The sequence below is a fragment of the Taudactylus pleione genome, unplaced genomic scaffold, assembly GCF_031769625.1.
Source record: "Taudactylus pleione unplaced genomic scaffold, aTauple2 ptg000125l, whole genome shotgun sequence".
Classification (NCBI taxonomy): Eukaryota; Metazoa; Chordata; class Amphibia; order Anura; family Myobatrachidae; genus Taudactylus; species Taudactylus pleione.
In genome coordinates, this window is record NW_028284527.1 from 9,826,505 (window position 1) to 9,852,749 (window position 26,245).

Here is a 26,245-nt window from a genome sequence, read left to right on the forward strand (position 1 = left end):
TTTTTCTTAAAACTATTGGAGAGAGCAATGTGCTTTGTGTTACTTTAGTCATTGGGGTCAGCTGAGTAAGGCAAAATAATGACAGCTTTTAAACAAAGATGTTCTGGAAAAATGTATTTTTCAAATAGCAGATATCAGAAGTCAGAATTGGAAGTAATGATGCGTTTTATCATTCCTGTCTGAATATTTGCACATTTCATCATTAAATATTTGCACTAGCCCCTTTATATGAAATTGTATCAGTTGATCCTACACAATGAAATAGTGTGTGTTATTTTTAACAGCATGATACAGGTGTAAGTGACACAAGAGCAAAGTTTTGCATGTGGCACAGACTGGTCCCATGTACAGAGACCAGTGGGAGGAATCTCAGAGCAGGGACTTGTGATTCTCTCACTTATGTGCAGGTGTGTGCTCCGCTTCCTCTGTGCTGGGTACACTGAGCTCCCATGGGTAAGGCAGGTGCTGGGAGGTGGTGATGGGAATACTACGTTTGTTTGGGGTGGGGGACACTGAACCCTCTCGGCGACTGCTAGGAAGGCAGAGAGCAGCTAACTCTGACGTCTGTTACCCGGAATCCCTCCCATCCCACCATTTCCTCTGCAGTCACAGTCGTGCTTATATCTGGGCTGTGTGTATATAATATGTCAAGCGCAGAAAGGCTCCTGTCATCACAGCACAAAGCACCGCTGGCCGCAGGGAGCAGGAGCAGGGGTTTAGCTGATCAACGCGGCGCCGGTATCCACTCCCCTCTGGGCTCCAGTGCAAGTTGCAGGACTGAGAAGAGAGGCGGCGGCTTAATCCCATTCACATTCTACCGCCTTCCTCCTCGTCTCCAGCCCACAGCTGCTTCGTATAAAGGCAGAGAAAGGAAGACAGCCCACCCGTCCCCTCTTCTCTGTGTCTCCTCGCCCGGCTCGCAGACTTTCTCCCTCCCACCCATTGCTGCCACCCCATCCTCTTCCTCTAACATCATCGCCGGCCCAGTGGGAAGGCGAGGAGTGGATGAGAGGGAAGCAATACGGAGTCTGGTGGGTGGAGGTAGGAGGAGGCGAAGAGCTGCTGGGTGGGGAAGAGATCCCTCGCTGAGACAGTGGAGCAGCAGCTGGAAAGTGGTTAGCCGTAGCCCGGAGTCCCCGCAGCCCGGGGCACAGCCATTCCCCATCCAGGGGCTGTTACTGCTCTGCCTTTCCCCTGGAACTGTACTCCGTGTACGTAGACCGCAGTGGGCATATCCAATACGGCAAGGTGCTGGGCTGGGAAGCAGGATCACTGAGCCTTCAACATCTGCATGTGTGAGGCTGCTGCTCCAGAGAGCTGGTGCTGCTGACATAAGCTGTATTGTGGGCAGCAGATCCCCAGCTGCTTCCACTGGACCCCCTTTCCTTAGTCCAGACATGGAAGATGGACCTTCCTCTGAAGGCTGCTTTAGGAGGTTTACAGACTGCTTTATAAGCGCCAGTAAGTATCCCATGCCCTGTTTGTATGTATTGCAAATGGCCGTGTATGTGTATATATAAAATTTGTATATGTGTGTATATATATATATATATATATATATATATATATATATATATATATATATATATATATATACATTTCACACAGCAGTGAGCAGTGCTTGCTGTACAGTACAGCAGTTTTCACAAATTCAGTTATCCAATAGCATCTTCTGCCCTACTGCTGCTGAGCTATGTACATTACTCGCTGTTGTGGATGTCATCATATTCATTTCATTTGGTTTTCGACTTCCCAACACTATTTAATAGAAAGTGCTTTTATTTTGTGGCACTGATTGGATGATTGTACATTTGCATTGTATGGCCAATAATGGATAGTTGTTTAGAAATACAAGTCATAAAAGCAGGATACAGATATGTTGTGGGGTATATTGTCATTAATTTTATGCTGTGGGATATAATGCACCTATTTATTTTTTCCTTAAACTATTTGTTTTCATTGCATAAATCATTATTTTCTTCTAAATAGTATACAAAATATTTGTCTTTATGATGAATGCAATTGGTTTATTTTGTATTAATAATATAACTATATTTCAGTAAAGAAATATACAGCATTGTGCAATCTCTTTAACAATACAGTATGTTTCATATAGTAAACATATAAAAGCTATTCAAGATAAAAGAAAACATACTGCATATATTCCTTTTTAAGCAGTAAATTGTATATTGATAAATCTGATATTCCTAATTTAGTCATTCAAATTTCAAAGTAATCTGGGAAATTAGATTAATGTTAAAGCAAACTTCAAGATAAATACAAGTGTATTCATCTGTATCTTTAAAGTGCTTGTTGCATGGGATATTGTGTATGTTTTTGCAGACTTTATAAATACAGCAGAAATATTGAACAGTGAGTGTTTTGCTGGGACTAAGCACAAATTTTGCCATTGTACATTGGGCTCTACTGGTGTTGGTCACAGCAATATATGCTGTACCTGATCCCTAGGGAGTATTATGGTAACTGTAGTCTAAATAGCGTCATTTGAAGCAAAAAGTAAAAAAAAACCTGAAAAATGGAAATTTGCAGTGTTTCACTGTGAGGTATTGATTGTTGGATTACTGTCAATATTTGCTTGGTGCGATTTATAAAGATCTAACCTAGTTTCCTTACCCGTAGGTTTGAACTAAAAGTATAGATTGTTACACCTTTTACAGTGGGTCACCAGTTTACTTTTTGCATATTCAGTGAGTCAAACATATTGGGTTATTATCAAAAGAAAGCCTTGCTGGTTTTGTGCTTCCAGCTTTGAGACGCAAGCAGAACTAAGCAAGGCTTTCCTGCTCAGATAACCTGTGCTCTATTAGGGCCTGATTTAGAGGTGGCTGCATCTTTTTCCATAGAGCGACTGTGTCCACCCCCCCTTAATGAGGAGCTAATCTGACGCTTTGCGTATTAAGACTCGCCATCACCAACACAACGGTCACCCCATTGAACACTGCACCAGCTCTGTGGAGGTGCCGAATGTCTGTCTGAACATTTCTGGTGAAATCAGTTCAACTTGTTGCTGACTGTGATGTGCCCGCGTCTGGCTAGCCACCCCCGTTATCACTTTTTTCCTCTGAGTCCAAACTTGTTCTGCGGCTTTCGGCGGTAACCATAAGGATGCATGCGCAGTGCGACTCTGAAGCATACGCAGACTGATGACAACATCGGCCACTTGCGTCCGACATCGACCCTGCGTAAACCTCAGAATCTGGCCCTTACTGCACTTGTGGCTAACTGACTCTGGGCCTGATTCAGACCCACTCGCGAGCGGCTGTCCGCTCGCAAGTGGGTCGATGGTGTGCACTGCGCATGCGCACGATGGAGGGAGCTCCGTCGTGTGCATGCGCAAGACGCGACGAGCGAAGGACTTACCTTCGCTCGTTGTGTCTGATCAAAGGGGGCTTGCTGTCGATGTTGATTGACAGCACGCCCCCTTTGGTGGGCATGCCTGCCAGACGTGGCGTTCCCAAGGGAACGCCTGCCGTCAGAAGCCGGCCCCACTGACATCACTAGTGATGTCAGTGGGAGTGATTTTGGCTCTGATAGCCAAAATCACTCCTGGCCTTGCGGTTGAGAAACTCAACCGCAGGCTTCTGCTCACACTGGCGATGGTCGCGATGGTCAAGACCATCGCGACCATCATCCTGCACACTCGTATAGGCTGTGGGTGGTGACCCACAGCTATACGAGCGTCCAGGAGGACGCTCCATATTTATGGAGGTGGGCCCTGATTCAGAGCGAGCGCTCTGGTCAGAGCGTCTGGCTCTGAATCATGGCCTCTGTCCCATCGTGTCTAACTAGTGACGTAACTTTTCGTGCAAGATTATCTGCTTTGTTAGAATAATCTACTCATGGATACAATAGTAATACAACTGAAATACATATAAACTGCATGAAGATTGCAAAATCATTTGGCTAGGACCCTCTTTAGCTTCTGTTTCATATTTTTTCATGTAATTTATTTGTGACCTGATCCCCTCATTGTACAGCGTTGTATAATGTGAGAGTGGAGGCCTATTGTCTATTGGAGTATATACAGAACAGCGCCCAAAAGTGGCACCAGGAGTGGCATTACCTGGCCCCGGCAAATTTTTGCCATGGCACCCAGAGATACTGTTACACCCCTGAGCATATCCATTTGTTAAAGTAGTCTTCACATAATATGAACATGTGAGATTTGCTGCCAGTGCATTTTGAAGCTATCCCAACATTAATTTCTATGTGTGATCAGATCTAAGAAGTCCATGCAGCCTTTTAAAGCTCTTGGTAGAATTGTATTAACTGTAATCCATTAAGTGACTTTTCCTTCTGAGGGGTCTATACAGCATTGATTTTTTTTTTTTTTACATAAAAACGGAAACCATGATTTACGTATTTTTTATGTAAATCCCCTATTTAGCAATGGGGTAATGGAGAAGATAACGCAATTATCTTCTCCACTAACTCCTATCTCGCTGAATACTGCACTGTAGGGATCACCCATAGATCTCTACAATGCTTTAACGCTTTTTGCTATTCAGCATAGCAAAAAGAGTTAAATCACTTGATAAATCATTGTTATACAACGCCATTCAGAATGGCGTTATATAAGAAGAAAATGCCTTAAATTTCCCAAAAATTACAGGGATAGAGGGAATATTTCCCATAAGTCCCTGCAGCATCTTGTAAGCCCGCCAAGTCTTCATGCCTGCTTCCCAGTGTTTGGCGGCAGGTAAGGCCAATTAGAGCCTATTAAACCTGCCGAAAGTGATTGACATGTGTATACAGGCTTTATACTATCCTCTATACATGTATATTTATGTGCTATTATATTTAAAATGTGTGTATATATACATTTTAAATATAAAAACACATAAATATACATGTATAAAGCCTGTATACACATGTCAATCTATTTGAACAGACTGGAGCTGTACTTACCCCTCCGCGGTCACCGGGAAGCCAGGACGTAGACTGTTCTCTAGCTCATGACTGAGCATGCGCAGAGGAACAAACAGAAGGGATTGTTTTGGAAACCGAAAAACAATCCCTTCTGTAACATCGCAGGGACAGCGTGTTACCGCAACTGCTTGTCCCTGCTGAAAATCTTGCTGAATAGCTTACTAAAAATTTGACAAGTGATAATTATTTGTGACGATGTTGCCAGATAATATTGTGGGAAACATCGTCATCGTTGCTGAATAGACCCCTGTGACCCTATACTCTGGTGATGTTTGATTTAAGTTGAAGCACATTGTGTTTGGCTTTAAATAATGTAAAGTTAAAGTTAAACGGAAAATATAGAATGTAAAATATCTGTTTAGTTGTTGAGTTCTAAATAAAACTTGTTTGGGTGACATTTTAGAGCACACCCCCTTGTTTCTATTCTATGTGTCACCTGTTTTTCTAGGATTAGTACAACACAATCTGTAAGTGGTTTCTTTTCGGCACTCATAGGGACTGATGCACAGAATTGATTCCAATAGCGAAGTAAAATGCGTTGACTAAAAGAAGCTGCACTTTCATTTCAACTTTTGCAAGATGCATGTAGATCTACAACAAAGGCAGGTTCATTAAAGGTTAATGTTCCATAAGCTTACAACCATGCTTTTAACCATTTATATAATGTTACAATATATGTATTCGCTATTAAGTTTCAATATTATGTATAACACATTTTTATGTATAAAAAAATGATACTATAATTTTCAAGTTTGGTGAACATGGGACACCAGTATATAAGTTGTACATGATACAGCACTATCATCACATACAGAATTATGGGCCTCCCAAACATGTTGTCAAGGAAGGATGCTTTGCATGGCCAGACATGTTTGCCAACAGACTGGTTTACATAGAAACTATCACTGCAGCACCAGTCCTGACAAATCAATTTGGGTAAGGAATAACCCTTCACCTAGTATTCATGGTCTTGTCAATGGCTTCAGTAAATGTGCAACTAGAACATACTCCCAAAGAAACCTGTTTTTATGTTTTAAAGGATTTTTTAGTTCTGATGGATATAACCTTTGCAGAAAAATACAATAATTTATTATGAGCAGTTTTAGATTATTTCAAAGAAGCTGACTGGTACATCATTTTTTGGGAAGTTATGTTACCACTGGAAATTAGAAGATGCTGGTTTTGATAAACACCCCCTTCCTTTATTTACACCAATGCTCCCCATGTTTTCCTGATTGAACCTTTTACCACTTTTTTTTCTCTTTTAACTTTGTACCAGTAGGTGTAATCTATTATTCTCAGATTACAACTATGGCTCGCATTCAATTTGAGCTGAGCCGCAATGCTTTTTTACATCCTGGACTTTTCGCCTACTTCACCTGTTTTGTAGGCGGAAAAGTATCGCGCGCGCCTGCCCGCTTTACCCCGTATTCAATTTGAGTACGCGAAAACGGGACTTGGCAAAACTTGAACAGGTGGAAAGTACTGTCAGATTTGGGGAAATCAGCCTGACACCCCCCAAAAGATGCTCTGACATGGGGGCTCCCTATGGTACCCGCCGATTTAGCTTGCTGAAGGTATTTGGTCTTTTTAAACGGCCTTAATTGCTGCTAATAGCATTTTTCTATACATGGTGCAGAATAGTATTCAGGAGTATTTTTTCCTGAAAATAACTTATCCCAGCAAATTCGGGGTACTTGAAAATGGGGGTCAGCATATTTAAAAGTTGCTAAAGTGAAGTTGGAAAAAATCATGAAAAATCCACCTGCCGCAAACACCTGCAATCAAAAAAACTCTTGGGGCTTACTTGGGGACCCCCCCAAGAACCCAAGGACCTCATTCAGAGCCGTACGCTCTGAGCAGAGCGCACGCTCTGAATGAGGGCCGCCCTCCATAAAAATGGAGCGTCCTCCTGGACGCTCGTATAGCTGTGGGCCACCACCCACAGCCTATACGAGCGTGCAGTTTGATGGCCGCGATGGTCTTGACCATCGCGACCATCGAAACTGCGAGCCGGAGCCTGCGGTTGAGGTTTTCAACCGCAAGCTCCGGAGTGATTTTGGCTCTATCAGAGCCAAAATCACTCCCACTGACATCACTAGTGATGTCAGTGGGCCGGCTTCTGATGGGAGGCGTTCCCATGGGAACGCCCCCGTCAGGGAGGCACGCCCACCAAAGGGGGCGTGCTGTCAATCAACATCGACAGCACGCCCCCTTTGATCAGACACAACGAGCGAAGGACTTTCCTTCGCTCGTCGCGTCTGGCGCATGCGCACGACGGAGCTCCCTCCGTCGTGCGCATGCTCAGTGCAGAACATCGACCCACTTGCGAGCGGACAGCCGCTCGCGAGTGGGTCTGAATCAGGCCCAAAGTTCGCTAGTTTATAACTTTGTACCTAAACATTTTTTTTTTTCACCCCCTTTTGCAAAGTAATTTTTTGGGTTGTCCTTAAGTGTTTTTTTAAAAAAAATTGACACAGTTTACGTTTGAGGGACTGTCTGAAGGAATGGGTATGATATACCGCCGGCCGCATGACAGGAGCAGAGTGCGACGCAGCGGAAGCCCGACAGCGCTGGAAATCCCGATCGTGGATAGGTAAGTATCCACTAACCTAACCTAACCCCCCTAACCCTAACCCTCCTTAGGGGTGCCTAACCCTAACCACCCCCTCTAAGTGCCTAACCCTAACCACCCCCTTCCCCGCTGCCTAAACCTAAGTCCCCCCCGTGGGGGTGCCTAACCCTAAGTCCCCTCCAGGGGTGCCTAACCCTAACCCTCCCTCCCCCTAGCCTAACCCTAACCCTCCTGGGGGGGTGCCTAACCCTAAGTCCCCCCGGGAGCCCTAAACCTAACCCTCCCCCCCCGCGGCTGTCCGCTCGCGGCGCCCGGCATCACTACGATCGTGATGCCGGGCGCCGCTCTCCCTGCATCGGGGAAATGCGGGCGTCTACATCTAGACGCCCGGCATTTCACCCTTGCCGGGATAAGACAGTCGGGAAGCTGGCTTCCGGTATATAGGCAGTCGGCTTCCCGATTGCTTCCCTGTCTGAAGGCTGCAGGGGGGTTCCCGCAACGTTGCACCCCAATACCCTTATTCTGCACTTTTTTCCGCCTGCTATGCATAGGCGAAACTTTTTCGCCTAGTACATTGCATTGACTTTACATCTAGGCGGGAAGTCTTCCAAATTGAATACGGGGTAAAGGCAAAACAGGCGAAAATTACGTCATAGGCGAAAAAGTATCGCCTCAAATGAATAAATTAGATATCTCTATAATGCAATATAGATTCCTTTTAATTTATTAGGTGACTATTTGTTTATTGATTGCAATATTATTTTATTAAGATTTGTAGCTGTTTAATCACATTTCTTGATCCTGTACTTAATTATATAAAGGCATAATTACATGAAAGTGGATATATATTCCAGATATCCTACAGCTGAGCTTACTCAAACAAGATAAATGATACCAGTTAGACCTATTCTTAAAGCAGTTATGTTTAAACTTTTCTGATGCATTCATCATATTTACATAGCTCAGTGTGTTTCAGAGAAAAATCATAATGTTTGAAGACTTTGTATATTTTATGCCATTTAATGTTTGTATAAGTAGAAAGTTACTGATTATTGGATCAGAAATTGGCCAGTAGCATATGCTGCATGACCTGGAACAGATAATCTATTCGGCTGTTACTTTAAAAGACTTTTCAGGGACTGTATTGCTCAAATGAGGGATATTTCAACATCCCAACAGATCGCACACATTGGAGCTAGTAGTACATTCCTTACCCAAGATAAATGTTTGTCAGTTGCAGAATATTATTTATTTATTACCAGTATTTATATAGCACACACATACAAGTGCCTTGCAAAAGTATTCATCCACCTTTGCATTTTTTAATTTTTTTGTTGCCTCACAACCTGGAATTAAAATGGATTGTTTGAAGGTGTGCATCATTTCATTCACAGAACATGTCTACAACTGTGAAGTTGTGTTTTTTTTTTTTTTTGTTTTGTGAATCAAACAACATTTAGGATAACATAACAGAAAACTTCAGCATGCATAACTATTCACCCCCTCTAAAGTGACGAGCCACCTTTTGCGGCAATTACAGCTGCAAGTCGCTTTGACTAAGTCTGTATGAGCTTTCCACATCTTGCCCCTGGTAGTTTTGCCCATTCCTTAAGGCAAAACTGCTCCAGCTCCTTCATGTTGGATGGTTTCCGCTTGTGAACAGCAATCTTCAAGTCTGACCACAGATTCTCAATTGGATTGAGATCTGGGCTTTGACTAGGCCATTCCAACACATTTAAATGTTTCCCCTTACACCACTCGAGGGTTGCTTTGGCAGTATGCTTCGGGTCATTGCACTGCTGGAAGGTGAACCTCCGTCCCAGTCTCAAATCACAGGAAGACTGAAACAGGTTTTGCTCAAGAATATCCCTGTATATAGCACCATCCATCTTTTCCTCGAATCAAATCAGTTTCCCAGTCCCTGCTGCTGAAAAACATCCCCACAGCATAATGCTTCCAACACCATGTTTCCCCGGGGAATGGTGTTCTGTGTTCTTATGGTGATTGGATGTGTTGGGTTTGCGCCAGATGTAGCGTCTTTCCTCGGTGGCCGAAAAGTTTGGGGAGTCGCCCACATGCCTTTTGGCAAACTCAAATCATGTCTTCTTATTTTTATCACGGATACCCCTTTTCCACCTAAATTCCGGGTCTGACCCGGAGTTGCAAAAGAGTTCCTATCCGGATCAGACCCGGAATTTAGCCGGCGCCGACTCTGGATATTCCTGAGCCGGCGCCGCTCACACCGTACTCAGGTCTGAATAGACCCGGCTTTCCCGGCGTGAAAGTGGACGCTTGGAGATTACATCATCTCCAAGCGCCACTGAAGCCGGACCAATTGGCCAGCTAGCAGCGCACTCCAGGTCATCGTGACCCGGAGTGCACTGTTCCCACAGCAGGGTTTCACGGGCTACGTCCGTGTTAAACCCTGCCATTTACCTGTGTTGGATTGCCGGGTCCTGCCCGGGTTAACCCTGCAATAACCCGGGTTTTAGCTCCGGTTTAAAAGGGGTATAAGTAATGGCTTTTTTCTGGCCACTCTTCCATAAAGCCCAGCTCTATGGAGTGTACGGCTTATTGTGGTCACATGCACAGATACACCAGTCTCTGCTGTGGAACTCTGCAGCTCCTTCAGGGTTACCTTTGGTCTCTGTGCTGCCTCTCTGATTAGTGCCTTCCTTGCCCGGTCTGAGTTATGGTGGGCGGCCCTCTCTTGGCAGGTTTGTTGTGGTACCATGTTCTTTACATTTGTTGCTGATGGATTTGATGGTGCTCTGGGGATCATCAAAGATTTGGATATTTTTTTTTTATAACCCAACCCAGAATTGTACTTCTCAACAGCTTTGTCCCTGAATTGTTTGGAGAGCTTCTTGGTTGTCATGGTGTGATGCGTCTTGCTTAGTGGTGTTGCAGCCTCTGGGGCCTTTCAGAAAAGGTGTGTTTATACTGACAGATCATGTGACACTTAGATTTCACACAAGTGGACTTCATTTCACTAATTATGTGACTTCTGAAGGTAATTGTTTGCACCAGAACTTTTGAGGATCTTCATAGCAAAGGGGGTGATTACATATGCACATGCCAATTTTCAGAATTTTATTTATAAAGATTCTTTTTTATATATATTTTTCTCATTTCACTACACCAAATTAGACCTATTTTATGCAGATCCATCACATAAAATTCAGATAAAATAAATAAATTACAGGTTGTAATGTAACAAAAAAGGTAAAAAGCCAAGAGTGGTGAATACTTGCAATTCTCCCTCTCTCCCTTAACTTGCGCTAAAATACACTTTAAGAAAATTGTACCTGTATATATAAGACAAGCTGCACCTCTTTTTAGGCCCCCTGTTAGAAGAGCCCCAAGAAATTTGTAGAAACAAGAAAAAAAGTGTGCGTCAATGATATTATATTGATAATTTCAATCTTTCATCTCACGTTGTATACTATATATATTCATACAGAGTGATACAGGAGAAAAGGAGGAAGAATAGGATGAGATGAGAGGAAAGAGGGACAAACAGAGGGAGACTGGAGGAAAGGGGGAAAGACATGGTGAAACAGAAGTAAAGAGGGCAGAACAGAAGGAGACAATAGAAGGTGGGGGAACATATAAGAAAATAAATGCCTACACAAAAAATAGTGATTCGGCGAATATATATATAATAAAATGTTTTCAGTTAAACTTACCCAGAGTGCCATCTTTCTCTCTTACCTTCTGCCTATGAAATCTACAAGACCCAGCACAGACAGAAAGATAAATTATTCGGGGGAGTAGAAGTCTCCAGCAGTTCCTACATCACAGGGAGGGAGAGTAGGAGGCTGGCTGCAACATGCACACTGCAGAGGGGGGGCTGCACTCACTGTGTGCTTGCGGGTGGTTTCTGACAGCAGAGTAGGCTGCAGGGGTGGTTGGTTGAAGGGGGCAGCTTATGGGGGGCATCCACTACAAGATCTGAAAACGACTGCACGATTACGACATTGTAATCGTGCAGTCGTTTGTCAGTCGTGTGATGAGCCTACACTGAACGAACAGACGTTCAGGGCAGGGTCATCCATCATCTGGAAACATGCTGAGCCTGACGATATCGTCAGGTTGACCAGCATGTTTGCACGATGATAGATGTCTAAAAGACCAAATTTTCAAACTATTTTCAAACGATGCTCGAACGATGATCGAACGATTTAATCGTTAACGTTCAATCGTTTAACTTTATCGTCTAGTGGATACCCCCCATTAGATTACCACATGCTGCTGAGTGGGGGTTGGTTACACTGGGGGGGGGGGTTTGGGGGTTGCAATGGAGGAGGCTGGCTGCACGGGCGCTGTTGGCTGGCTACAGCTGTGCATGCTACAGCCAGGGGAGGTTGGTTGGGGGGGGCTGGGCTGCTAGATCAGCTCAGCGCACGCTGCGGGGAGAGTGGCTGACTACAATGCGGGGGGGAGGAGACAGGCTGCACTTGGTTGCTCACTCTGGACATATCAAGTGACTGAAGTGGAGCTCAGCTGACTGACTAGCAGGAAATGGAGTCGCGCTGCAGTGTTGCTGCTGCTATACTGCCTGTGTGTCCAGCAGCAGTTCAAACACCATGCAGCAGGCTGAAGTTCTGCGTGCAATGCCGGCTCCCCCACTGTGTCAGGAGCCGAGTGCTACACTTAATTATACAGTGCAGCACCCAGCTTCTGTCACTGTGGGGGGAGTCTGCACCTGGGTGTCACCCCTCGGTGGGTGACACCCAGATGCGGCCCGCACACTCCCTTGTGACTCTACTGGTCCCTGCGAATCCCCTCTGCAGCCTTATTACTGTATTTCTTGGGAAAAATGCAGAGAAGGTGCCGCGCATGTGCCGACCGGATGCCGCTACATCCCCCTGTGAACGCAGACTTTGCTGAGTAAAATTATATGCTGCATGTGTATGTTCTGTGTGCGACTGTCTGTATATGAAAAGCTACGTTAGTGTTAGCGACTGTTTTCCACACCCCGTTCCATTGTGATGATTTTACAGATTTAGCCCACACACAACATACACATGCGGCATTACATTTTAATCAACAAAGTCTGCTTGTGCATTTTATTTGCATCTCATTGCCCCCTGGCTGACTTCCACAAAGTCAGTCTCTTTAGTATTCCTCCCTTCTTCTAGCAAGTATGGACCACGCCTCCTGGCCTCGCAGCTTGGCTGCTACAGCTTCACACAAACAGTCAGAGTTTTGTGCTCCTCCCTGCCTGATTGCAGGTCTGGACACTGGCCAAGCCATACTTGCCGACATTAAAATTTACCTCTGCGTGAGTTGGTCGGAGATGAGATACTGGTGGGTGGGGCGTGTGGCCAAATGATCTGCATCCTTAAGCCTCACCCTCTCATGATAAAATGCAGCAAATCCCGCATATTTGACTAAGGAGCAGGGCCAGATGATGCATTTACAAAAATTTGCATAATTAGGCCACGCCCCTTCTAGCGTACCCACCGATCCACGTGGAAATTCTCTCCATTCTGCCCACTTCACTAGGAAGTGGACAGAATGTGGGAGAAGTGCCTACTTTCCCCAGGGTGCCTCCTGCAGGTCTCGGGAGGGTAGGCAAGTGTGGGCAAAGTCTGGCCTCCAGGCACACTGGGCTCTATAGCTGCCACAGTCCCACCTGGACTGTCTTCTCTTGCAGCCTGACTGGTCTGCCTCTTCATTAGCCTTCACCTGGGCTCTGTCCACAAGGCAGCCCTTATGTGCTTAGGTGTAGTCACACTTCCTTTCCCTACCCTCACTTTTGCCGCCTAGCAGGGCCGGCCGGCCCATTACGCCAGTTACGCAGTCGCGTACGGCGCTAAGTTATAAGGGCGCCACTGTCCCCCAAAGATGCCGGAAATTAATTACAATGAGTCACACTGACTCCTTTTATGCTGCTGCGCAACTAGCCACAGCCGCTGCCTGAACGGCTGTGTCTGGCTGCGCAGCGGCATAAAAGGAGTCAGTGTGACTCATTGTACACCACACTGGCCCACGAGTTCATTAAAGACAGGCCGGGGACGGCCGGAGGGAGAGGAGTGGCCACTCTCTTCTCCTCCCCTCAGCTCCACCCCTACAGAGTGACTCATCTTACAGGAGTCTTTGCCCGGCTGGAGGAGGAGGAGCCTCGCTCTCCCCTCTCCTTAGCTCCTCCCCTCCAACCCCAGCTTCCTCTTCTCGCTGTGCTACTGCTTGGAGTCCGGAGATCTGACGTAACGATCTCCGTCCCCGGCGTTTAGTGAGTACTCCAGGGTTAGGAAGGGGAAGAGCCATCCACGCGCTGCAGTTCTGGCCCCAGGTAAGTCAATTTAATGACTTTCTATTTGTCATGCAATGGCTGTCACCCTGTCACCTAACGCTGTCACCCTCTCCCTGTCACCTAACGCTGTCACCCTCTCCCTGTCATCACCCTCTCCCTGTCACCTAACGCTGTCACCCTCTCCCTGTCATCACCCTCTCCCTGTCACCTAACGCTGTCACCCTCTCCCTGTCATCACCCTCTCCCTGTCACCTAACGCTGTCACCCTCTCCCTGTCACCTAACACTGTCACCCTCTCCCTGTCATCACCCTCTCCCTGTCACCTAACGCTGTCACCCTCTCCCTGTCATCACCCTCTCCCTGTCACCTAACGCTGTCACCCTCTCCCTGTCATCACCCTCTCCCTGTCACCCTCTCCCTGTCACCCTCTCCCTGTCACCCTCTCCCTGTCACCCTCTCCCTGTCACCCTCTCGCTGTCACCTAACGCTGTCACCCTCTCCCTGTCACCTAGTGCTGTCACCTTCTCCCTGTCATCACCCTCTCCCTGTCACCTAGTGCTGTCACCCTCTCCCTGTCACCTAGTGCCATCACCCTCTCCCTGTCATCACCCTCTCCCTGTCACCTAACGCTGTCACCCTCTCCCTGTCACCTAACGCTGTCACCCTCTCCCTGTCATCACCCTCTCCCTGTCACCTAACGCTGTCACCCTCTCCCTGTCACCTAACGCTGTCACCCTCTCCCTGTCACCTAGTGCTGTCACCCTCTCCCTGTCACCTAGTGCTGTCACCCTCTCCCTGTCACCTAGTGCTGTCACCCTCTCCCTGTCATCACCCTCTCCCTGTCACCTAACGCTGTCACCCTCTCCCTGTCATCACCCTCTCCCTGTCACCTAGTGCTGTCACCCTCTCCCTGTCACCTAGTGCTGTCACCCTCTCCCTGTCGTCTCCCTGTCAGCTAGTGCTGTCAGGGCCGGTTCTACCATTAATTACGCATGGTAGACTTCCGGTTCCGGTATGCCAGAGTGAGCAGCTATGTCTCTGAGCTCCGCTGCTTCCCCGGCTTATTACTTATCTAGGCTGTTTCATCAGCCTCCAAACCAGTCCACTTCGAGTCCATCTCTCACTAGCAGTGCTATGGACAAATACCTGGCTCATCAGCAGCTCCAAAAAAACTCTCCGTCTCCGCAACACCAGCGACAGGAGAAGCGCCGAGCAGACACCAACATGACGCCGGACACTGAGACAGCGGCTGTGTCACCTGCAGCTAAGAAATCAGTGGCCTCCCTCACAGACGCTGTGGACACCCCGCAGGTACGTCGGGCCCCAGACTCTCCCATAACATACGGAGACCTCGTGGATGCCATTAAAACAACCATGGCTCCACTCTTAAACCAGGCAGTGGCTGATATCTCTGTCCAGCTGAAACACCTCTCTGTTAAACTTACTGAAGCAGAGGAAAAAATAGGGGAAAACTTCCAGGACTTCTCTCACCTTAAACACACTGTGCACAAGTTACAAACAGAAAACACCCAGCTCTGGCACAAAATAGATGATATTGAGAACCGGTCCCGCCGCAACAACATAAGGGTGGTTGGAATCCCAGAAGCTATTAAGGGCCCATCTATAGCCCATTTTGTGCGCAACACACTTCCCGCTCTGCTGGGGGTAGAAAACGAATGCAGAGATATGGTCATTGAAAGAGTGCATAGAGTGGGTCAGAATCCTTCTGGTGCTTCTTCACGACCACGAGTTACACTGTTCAAATGCTTGAACTACCTACACAAAACCGCTATTTGGGCAGCCTCCCGCAAGAAAATCCCTCACATGGGAAGGACACCGTATCTACATATTCCAGGACTTCTCAACAGACCTATCAAGAGCTCGTAAGGCGTTTACTCCTGCCTGCAAAATATTAGCACAGAATAAATGCAAATTTGCCCTCATGTATCCAGCGAAATTACGCATATATAACGGTAACTCATTCAAAGATTACAACAATCCGGATGCTGCAGCAGAATATCTAGAGGAGAAGTATGGTGAAGCTAGTCCTGACATTTCTGATCGGCCCGATCAGCCATCTTGCGAGATTCCCCTTGTCCTTATCTGAAGCAACTTAAGTGAAAACAGCTCCACACCTCAGTCATGCGGAGTTCGCGAGACCCTTGGTGATCTGTTATATGTTGACCCTTTCTCTCTCTTTTCTCCTTTTTTATTTTTTTGTCAATTATTGTTATTCTAATTTTGATACTATAGTACATAGTTTATACAATTGTACTTTTTTCACGGTATTTCTCTCCCATGGCTGGAAATTTAATATTTTACTATTGTAGGGTTAAGTCTTTGTATTTTCTATTATTATATATAGTAAGATTTAATACCTATTGCAGAAAGGTCACAATTTGGATTCTCAAAGTGACTCTGGTTCATAGTTTCTAGAGTGTGATATTTAGCCGGTAAGCAGTTGATAGCTCAGCTTTTACCAATGGTAATGGTTTATAGACTTCAAACTGTGCTATACCTGAAGTCGTTACTATTCCAATTTTGTGCACTAGTGATAGGTGCACCATGCTCATCCCCCTCCCCTATAATTCTGTCTTGTATTGTTTCTTCCCTCGTGTTCTTCCCTTACCCATTTAAAATATTTTCAGTCTTACTCTGTGAGCGATTTACTTTATTGCTTTTACTAGAATATGGATAAAATTAAAGTAGGTACATTCATTGTTGGTGGTATCAACTCTCCAGCCAAGAGACGGAAAATATTAATGTATTTGAATAAACAAGGTATAGACTTAGCTTTTTTACAGGAAACCCACCTTCGTCCGCGACGAAATTAAAAAACTACAAATGCTACAATGGATGGTAATAGCAGCTGCCCCATTTAACTCCAAATCTAGAGGTGTTATAGTCCTAGCAAAAAGACACTTACAGGTGGAGGTGATTTCAGTTGATAGGTAGATACCTAATAACTGAGGTGAAAATCAATTCCATTAAATTTACTTTATGTAATATATACGCCCCTAACGTATACCAAAGATCATTCTTTAGATCCTTGCTGGCCAAACTTTTACCCTTTGACCCTGCTTCTTTGATAGTCTGCGGAGATTTCAATTTAGTATCATCTCAATATCTAGACAAATCTCTTCCCACCACAGGTTTATCCTCACTTCCAAAACTAGGAGTTCCACTCTTCTCTAAGCGGCTCCACTTACTAGACATATGGAGAACACTTAATCCAATTGAGAAAGAATACACATGCCTTTCAGCAGCACATCACTCCTTATCCAGAATTGACTACACTCTCATTTCAGATATACTCTTTCCTAGAGTCTTACTTTCTAATATTGAACCCATATCCCTCTCCGACCATGCATTGGTATGGTTTGTATTACAACTAACAATAGACAAAAGCACATTCAAATCTTGGCGATTCTCCTCCCATCTAGCACGTTCTATACATTTCTGTAACAAACTGGAAACCTCATGGGAGGAATACAAAATGAACAATTTATCCAGTGCCAATTCTAACCCTGCGCTTTTTTGGCAAACCGCCAAGGCTGTCTTACGCGGCAATATTATATCCTATGTCTCCTCTTTACGCAAACTACACACAGCCACATATTTGACGCTCCAACAAGAGCTCACAATGACATTTCAACAATATAAAACAACCCCTAACACCACAACGAAACAAAGCTACCATAGTGCTAAGGTTCATTTTGACGAATTCCTCAAGACTAAAGGAGATAATTATGTTTATAATGTAAATTACAAGTTCCACAAGTTTGGAAACAAAACGGGCAAACTGCTCACCAACCTCCTCACTGGAACTCGCCCCCCCATGGTAGTTCAACCTCTAAAAATTTCTGACGGTACTCTAACACAATCTAACAGCCAAATCACTGAGGTTATGAGATCCTTTTATCTGTCTTTATACTCCACAGATCTACATGCTTCCTCCGATATTAATTCAGAGGATTCCAACCCCCCCCCCCTCTCTTGCCCCTCCTCACCCCACTGATAAACCTCATACTTCTGAATTTGAGCCACGGTCCCCAGGCTTTCCATGGAATGATATATCCCTTCCACAAATACCTAATGATTTAAGTAATCTTCTAATAAAGCCAATTACTGAAGAAGAGGTCACAAAAGCAATCCAACATCTAAAGCCTGCAAATGCCCCAGGCCCAGATGGCCTATCAGGTGAATTCTTTAAAATCTTGGCTCCTAAAATTACACATTCCCTAGTATCTCTCTTTAATGACATAATTCAATCCAATACTCTCCCGATATATTTCAACTCGGCAATTATAAAGGTAATCCCCAAACCAGGAAGAGATCTGACATCTCCCAGTTCATATAGACCCATATCTCTCCTGAACGTTGATTACAAAATATTCACAAAGATCCTATCTGAAAGATTAAAAGTAATTTTGCCACATATTATACATTCAAATCAGACGAATTTCATATCAGGAAGACATTCAGTAGTCAACGTCAGGATGGTGTTAGCAGGGATACAATATATTAACTCTCGCCCTGATTCTGATCCTAGTGCCATAATCTCCCTAGAAGCCGAAAAGGCCTTTGACCTTATACTGTGGCCTCCCCTTTTTAATACTCTCCAAAAATTTGGCTTTCCACTTCCGTTTATAGACCTTCTTTGTACTTTCTACAACTTCTCCCAATCCCAGGTTTCGTGTAATGGCTTTATATCCCCCCCTTTTCAGATATATAGAGGTACTAGGCAGGGGTGTCGCCTATCCCCACTCCTATTTGACATAGCAATTGAACATTTGGCGATTGCCATTCGCTCATCAAATTATATTAAGGGAATTATGATTGGAGACACCGATTTACGCATCTCACTATTTGCTGATGACATGCTGCTTTTTTTGACTGATCCTGAACATTGTATCTCTGGATATAAGATTAATATAACCAAATCTGAACTTCGCTTCATTAATGGCCCCCACTCTCTTTCCACCGATACCCTAAACCTACTCCCCTTTAAAATTACTAAATCTCAGTTTAAATACTTGGGTGTTAACATAACCTCTGACTTATCGATCCTTTATAAAGCAAATTTTCTACCAATTATTTCCAAGCTTGCACTCTTACTAGATAACTGGAAATCACTCCCACTATCTCTCCTAGGACGTCTAGCTGTCATAAAAAGTGTTATCTTCCCAAAAATATTTTATATTATGCAAATGCTACCTATCTCCTTAATGAAGCTAGATTTCTCCAAACTTCACAATTTAATAACTCGTTTTATTTGCCAAAATAAACGCCCCAGAATCGCTTGGAGGAAACTATCTACAGCTCGCCTAAAGGGAGGTTTAGGTGCACCAGACCTAGGTTCCTATTCCTTATCAGTTTTTTTCAGGTACATAAGTGACTGGTTATTGGAAAAAAATTCCTATACAGACCGACAAGTGGAGAGAAATCTTTTTGCTCCCTTTTCGCCAAGCTCCCTATTGCATACCAAAAAGTCAGACATTCCAGCCCATATTCAGCAACATATTATTTTTCGAGACACTTATATAGCATGGATCTCTATTAATAAAAAGCTTAACAGAAATCACCTTACCTCTATTTATGTCCCACTATGGGGAAATCCCGCATTTACACCTTCCTTGTCCAACTCCAACTTTCTTCTCTGGAGAAATAGAGGACTTTCATGTGCCTTTCAAGTGTTTGACCCAGGGGGCAATTTGATCCCCTTTAATAATCTCAAACAGTCTTATCATCTTCCAAACCAACATTTCTACATGTACTTGCAGGTACGACATTACCTCTCATCCCTTTCTATATCTTCTTCCTCCTTGACCAGCCGGGATCTACTAGATTCTCTATTACGGACGCTTAGATGTAGTTCATATAAAACCAGATACCTCTATCCGCATCTACTGTCTCATCCTCCCCATAATCAATGGGATCTTTTAGAACTTAAATGGAGAAACGATATTCCTCAGCTGACCTCAATCTCAGATTTAACCTTGCACTATGATCGCACTCTTCGACAACTACAATCGGCATACCGACAAGAAGTTCATATCCGTACAATCCACAGGGCTTACATTGCTCCTGCACAACGTAAATACATGGCTCCAGATGAAAGTGGTTCTTGTTTAAAGTGTAAAGTGTCTTCAGCTGACTTCATGCACTGCTTTTGGCTTTGCGGTAAAATCAAAAGGTTTTGGAACAAGGTTATAAATTATATTAATACTAGGGGTGAGCGGGTTCGGATTTCTGAAATCCGAACCCCCCCGAGCCCCCCCGATCCGAGTCCGATCCGAGTCAGGCTCGACTTTTCCCGCCTGACTCGGATCTGAAATCGAGGCAAAACGTCATCATCCCGCCTTCCGAGTCTCGCAGGTTTTGGATCCTATATAAGGTACCCGCGTCGGCGCCATTTTCTCACTCGGCTGTGGACAGTGAAGAGGGAGGGTGGGAGTTAGGGCTGTGTAGTGTAGTGTAGTGTAGTGCTGCTGTTGTCCACTACTTCAAAGTCCATAGGGGCTGGCTGTGTTGTGCTGTGCTGCTGTTGTTAATAGGGGCTGTGTCCACTACTTCAAAGTCCATAGGGGCTGGCTGGACTGTGTTGTGCAGTCAGTTCTCCATAGGGGCTGTGTCCACTCCAAAGTCCTGTGCAGTGTCCCAGTCCTAAAGGAGTGCTGTAGTGTTGTCCAGGGGGTGCTCTGTCCATCAGGGGTGCTCCCCCCAAGTGCTAAAAAAATAATATATTTTCTGTGTTTGTGAATTGTGTGCGCAGTAGCCGCACGTGCATCAACAAAGTAGTGCCAAGCGTGCGCCTGTGTCATAAGTAAAGGGCCGGCTGGCTTGACCGTTAAAGGGTGCTGTAACCCCCAAAGTACACTCCAGTCCAAACCAAAAAAAAAATTATTTTCTGTGTTTGTGAATTGTGTGCGCAGTAGCCGCACGTGCATCAACAAAGTAGTGCCAAGCGTGCGCCTGTGTCATAAGTAAAGGGCCGGCTGGCTTGACCGTTAAAGGGTGCTGTAACCCCCGAAAGTACACTCCAGTCCAAACCAAAAAAAAATTATTTTCTGTGTTTGTGAATTGTGTGCGCAGTAGCCGCACGTGCATCAACAAAGTAGTGCCAAGCGTGCGCCTGTGTCATAAGTAAAGGGCCGGCTGGCTTGACCGTTAAAAGGGTGCTGTAACCCCCAAAGTACACTCCAGTCCAAACCAAAAAAAAAATTATTTTCTGTGTTTGTGAATTGTGTGCGCAGTAGCCGCACGTGCATCAACAAAGGAGCAGCGCCAAGCGTGCGCCTGTGTCCCATAAGTAAAGAGCCGGCTGACTCATTTCTTAAAGGCTGGTGTAACCCACAAAGTGCACTACTCTCCACCAAAAATAAAAAAATATTTTCTGTGTTTAGCCGCACGTATATATCAAATCGATATAACATAAATGGGGGACCAAACTTTCTCCGATAAAAATAAAATAGAGAAAGATCAAGAACCACTTCCTCCTAGTGCTGAAGCTGCTGCCACTAGTCATGACATAGACGATAACATGCCATCAACGTCGTCTGCCAAGGCCGATGCCCAATGTCATAGTAGAGGGCACATACAATCCCAAATGGCAAAGTTCAGGAAAATGACCTTGAAAAAGACATTTAAATCAGCTGAAGAGAAACGTAAACTTGCCAATATGCCATTTACGACACGGAGTCGCAAGGAACGGCTAAGGTCGATCCCTAGTATGTTCATGACTAGTGGTTCAGCTTCACATGACGATGGAAGCCCTCCTCCCACTAAAAAAATCAAAAGAGTTAAGGTGGCAAAAGCACAGCGAAGAACTGTGCTTTCTAAGAAGATATCACAAATCCCCAAGGAGAGTCCAAGTGTGGTGGTGGTTGCGATGCCTGACCTTCCCAGCACTGGACGGGAAGAGGTGGCTCTTTCCACCATTTGCACGCCCCCTGCAAGTGCTGAAAGGAGCACCCACAGTCCACTTGCTGATATGCAAATTGAAGATGTCACTGTTGAAGTACAACAGGATGAGGATACTGGTGTAGCTGGCGCTGAGGAGGAAGTTGGCGAGGAGGATTCTGATGGTGATGTGGTTTGTTTAAATCAGGCTCCGGGGGAGACAGTTGTTGTCCGTGGGATGAAAAAGCCCATCACGGTCATGCCTGGGCAGAAGACCAAACATTCCACCTCTTTGGTCTGGCAATATTTCTATCCAAATCCGGACAACAACTGTCTTGCCATATGTACCATATGTAAAGGTGAAATAAGTAGGGGTAGGGACGTCAACCACCTAGGAACATCCTCCCTTATACGGCACCTGCAGCGCGTTCATAAAAAGTTACTGTCAAGTTCAGAAACTTTGGCTAAGACCGTAAGCAGTCCAGGGACACCTAAATCCCGTTGTCCTGTTGTATCCAAGCGCCTGTAAACCACACCGTCAACTCCCTCCTCGTCAATTTCCTCCTTAGTCTGGATCGGAAGTAGTCCTGCAGGCCATGTCACTGGCATGACTGACTCTCCTATCCGGGATTCCTCTGGAGGATCCTGCATTGCTACGCCTACTGCTGCCGCTGCTGCTGTTGCTGCTGCTGGGAGTCGTTCATCATCCCAGAGAGGAAGTAGGAACACCACTACTTTTACTAAACAATTGACCCTCCAACAGTCCTTAGCGAGGAGGATGAAGTACGACAGCAGTCATCCTGAAGCAAAACGTATAACTGAGGCCTTGACTGCTATGTTGGTGTTAGACGTGCGTCCGGTATCCGCCATTAGTGCAGTGGGATTTAGACAATTGATGGAGGTAGTGTGTCCCCGGTTCCAAATCCCGTCTAGATTCCACTTCACTAGGCAGGCGATACCGAGACTGTACAGAAACGTCAGAAAAAGTGTCCTCAGTGTCCTGAAAAATGCCGTTGTACACAATGTCCACTTAACCACGGACATGTGGACAAGTGGAACAGGGCAGACTAAGGACTATATGACTGTGACAGCCCACTGGGTAGATGTATCACCTTACGCAGCAACAGCAGCAGCGTCACCAGTAGCAGCATCTCAGAAACGCCAGCTCGTCACAAGGCAGGCTACGCTGTGTATCACCGGTTTCAGTAAGAGGCACACCGCCGACAACCTCTTAGAGAAACTGAGGGAAATCATCGCCCAGTGGCTTACCCCACTTAGACTCTCCTGGGGATTTGTGATATCTGACAACGCCACCAATATTGTGCGGGCATTACATCTGGGCAAATTCCAGCACGTCCCATGTTTTGCTCACACAATAAACTTGGTTTTGCAGAATTTTCTGAAAAGCGACAGGGGCGTGCAGGAGACGCTTTGGGTGGCCCGAAAAATTTCTGGCCACTTTCGCCATTCAGCGACTGCGTGCCGAAGACTGGAGCGCCAGCAAACACTCTTGAACCTGCCCCGCCATCACCTGAAGCAAGAGGTTGTGACGCGGTGGAACTCAACCCTCTATATGCTTCAGAGGATGGAGGAGCAGCAAAAGGCCATACAAGCCTATACATCCACCTATGACATAGGCAAAGGAGGGGGTATGCACCTGACTCAAGCGCAGTGGAGAATGATTTCCGTGTTGTGCAAGGTTCTCCAGCCCTTCGAACTTGCCACACGTGAAGTCAGTTCAGACACAGCCAGCTTGAGTCAGGTCATTCCCCTCATCAGGCTTTTGCAGAAGCAGCTGGAGAAAGTGAAGGAGGAGCTAAGACGGAGCGATTCCGCTCGGCATGTGGGACTTGTGGATGAAGCCCTTCATTCGCTTTGCCAGGATTCCAGGGTGGTCAATCTGTTGAAATCAGACCACTACATTTTGGCCACCGTGCTTGATCCTAGGTTTAAAGCCTATGTGGTGTCTCTCTTTCCGGCCGACACAAGCCTGCAGAGGTGCAAAGACCTGCTGGTGAACACACTGTCAGCTGAAGTGGAACGTGACACGTCAACGGCTCCTTCTTCATTTTCTCCCGCAACTGGGGCTGCCAGGAAAAAACTTAGGTATCCTAAGCAACCCGCTGGCGGTGATGCAGGGCAGGCAGGACCAAGTTTGGACATCTGGTCCGGACTGAAGGACCTGGCAACAATTTCTGACATGTCTACTGTCACTGCATATGATACTGTCACCATTGACAGAATGGTGGAGGATTACATCGGTGACAGCATCCAAGTAGGCATGTCAGACAGTCCATACCTGTACTGGCAGGAAAAAGAGGCAATTTGGAGGCCCCTGTACAAGCTGGCTCTATTTTACCTGAGTTGCCCCCCCTCCAGTGTGTACTCCGAAAGAGTGTTTAGTGCAGCCGGGAACCTTGTCAGCGAAAGGCGTAGGAGGTTGCTTCCACAGAATGTGGAAAAGATGATGTTCATCAAAATGAATTATCAGCTCTTCCAGGGAGACCAGCCTCCAGAAGGTACAGAGGGACCTGTGGTGGTGGATTCAAGTGGGGACGAGTTAATACTTTGTGAGGATGAGGATGTACACACTGAAGAGGGTGAGGAATCGGTGGATGAGGAGGATGAGGATGACATCTTGCCTCCGTAGAGCCAGTTTGTGCAGGGACACATTAATTGCCAGCTTGTTTTGTGGGGGCCCAAACGAACCAATCATTTCAGCCACAGTTGTGTGGCAGACCCTGGCGCTGAAATGATTGATTTGTTAAAGTGTGCATGTCCTGTTTATACAACATAAGGGTGGGTGGGAGGGCCCAAGGACAATTCCATCTTGCACTTCTTTTTTTTCTTTGCATTATGTACAGTTTGGGGCCTAGTTTTTCTAACTGCCATCCTGTCTGCCACTGCAGTGTCACTCCTAGATGGGTCACGTGTTTGTGCCGCCCACTCGTGTCGCTTAGCATAGTCATCCAGCTACCTCGGTGCAACCTTTTGGACATGAAAACACTATTGTGAGGTGTGAGGTGTTCAGAATAGACTGGAAATGAGTGGAAATTAAGGTTATTGAGGTTAATAATAGCATAGGAGCAGAGAAACCAACAAATTCTGTGATTTTAGCTGTTTTTATGCTTTTTAAAAAAAAAATACAGATCCAAAACACAAAACCCAGAACCCAAAACACGGAAGGGTGGTTTTGGCAAAACCAATCCAGATCCAAAACACGAAGAAAGATCCAGATCCAAAACCAAAACACAAAACACGAAAAGTGGCCGGTGCACACCCCTAATTAATACTACATTCTGTATCAACACATCTCCAGATCCTCTTGCATGCCTTTGTTGTAATTTCAAAAATTGGGACTTAGGACCGGGTAAACAAAATATAACGCCTCTCATAAATCTACTCCATCCATTTACGATCTCAAACAGAAAATGCTACAGCTGATTTATTTTGACCGTCACTCCACACTCCCACACATAAACAAAAATGTTAAAAAATGTTATTCAAAATGGGAAAGTTATATAGACACCTTAGATGTTTCAGTCCAAAATCACATTTCTAAGACATTCGAAAACACTGACTGGTTTCTATTAAAAGCGCCTCATTTGATTAAAAACCCTTTGATATTAGCATACCTCCTGTAGTTGGATTATTCCCTTCAATTACCTCATATATTCCGTATCATAACTCAAAATACTCTCTTTATATACATTTCTCGCAGATAACAGACAAGAGATATTTATTTGCACCCCTCCCTTCCCTTATATGTTTCCTTCCTTTTTGTCTCCCCTTCCCACCCTTTCTTCACATGGTTTATGATAGGTTTGATTAGAATGTATAATTACTATATACACTTATTTTCATTGAGTATATATCGCAATGTACAGGTTTGAAACGCTTACTTGTCATTCATTTTCAATATTAAGACCCATGTACAATCTATCTTCTTTGATATACCCATTGTACTTCTATGTTGAAGATTGTTGGATATTATACATATATGTTAAACTTTTCATTGTGAAAACCACAATAAAAATATCTTTAAAAAAAAAATTACGCATGGTACGCAGCTGAGTGGGGCGCCACATAGTGGAGGGCACCTCAGCTGTGTACCGTGCAGGCCGCGGGCAGTCTGTGTCTCTGTAACAAAGCTGCACCGTGTGTGTAGCGCTGACCGGATGGATTTCAGTCAGCACTACACAGTGCCAAACACACAGGCGCCGGCAGCTGTGTGTGTGTTTTGATTAGCAGACAATGAGAGTCTGTCAGACTCTCATCGGCTGCTGCGCCCACTGCTGGAGCCATCTTCTGGCTCCCGCAGTGGGTAATGGCCCATAATGCAAAGCGGCCCAGCCCGGGAGGATGGATGGAGGAGCTGATAGTGGCGGCAGGAGCGGGGTTTCAGGTAAGTGTTTTTTTATATTATTATTTCATGTGTCTCTACTGGGGGGACTACTACTGGGGGCACTACAAGGGGGCTACTACTGGGGCACTACAAGGGGGGGCTACTACTGGGGCACTACAAGGGGGGGCTACTATTGGGGGCACTACAAGGG

General features: G+C 45.4%; 1 protein-coding gene across 1 annotated transcript in view; it reads left to right on the plus strand.

The window, feature by feature from the left end:
* Positions 1–644: 644 nt before the first annotated feature.
* The window catches only part of PDE10A (phosphodiesterase 10A), a 253,134-nt gene continuing 227,533 nt past the window's right edge, over positions 645–26,245 (plus strand). Inside the window, exon 1 of the mRNA XM_088472542.1 lies at positions 645–1,461. Coding sequence (XP_088328668.1) covers positions 645–1,461 — 817 coding nt within the window. The remainder of the gene's footprint in view (positions 1,462–26,245) is intronic.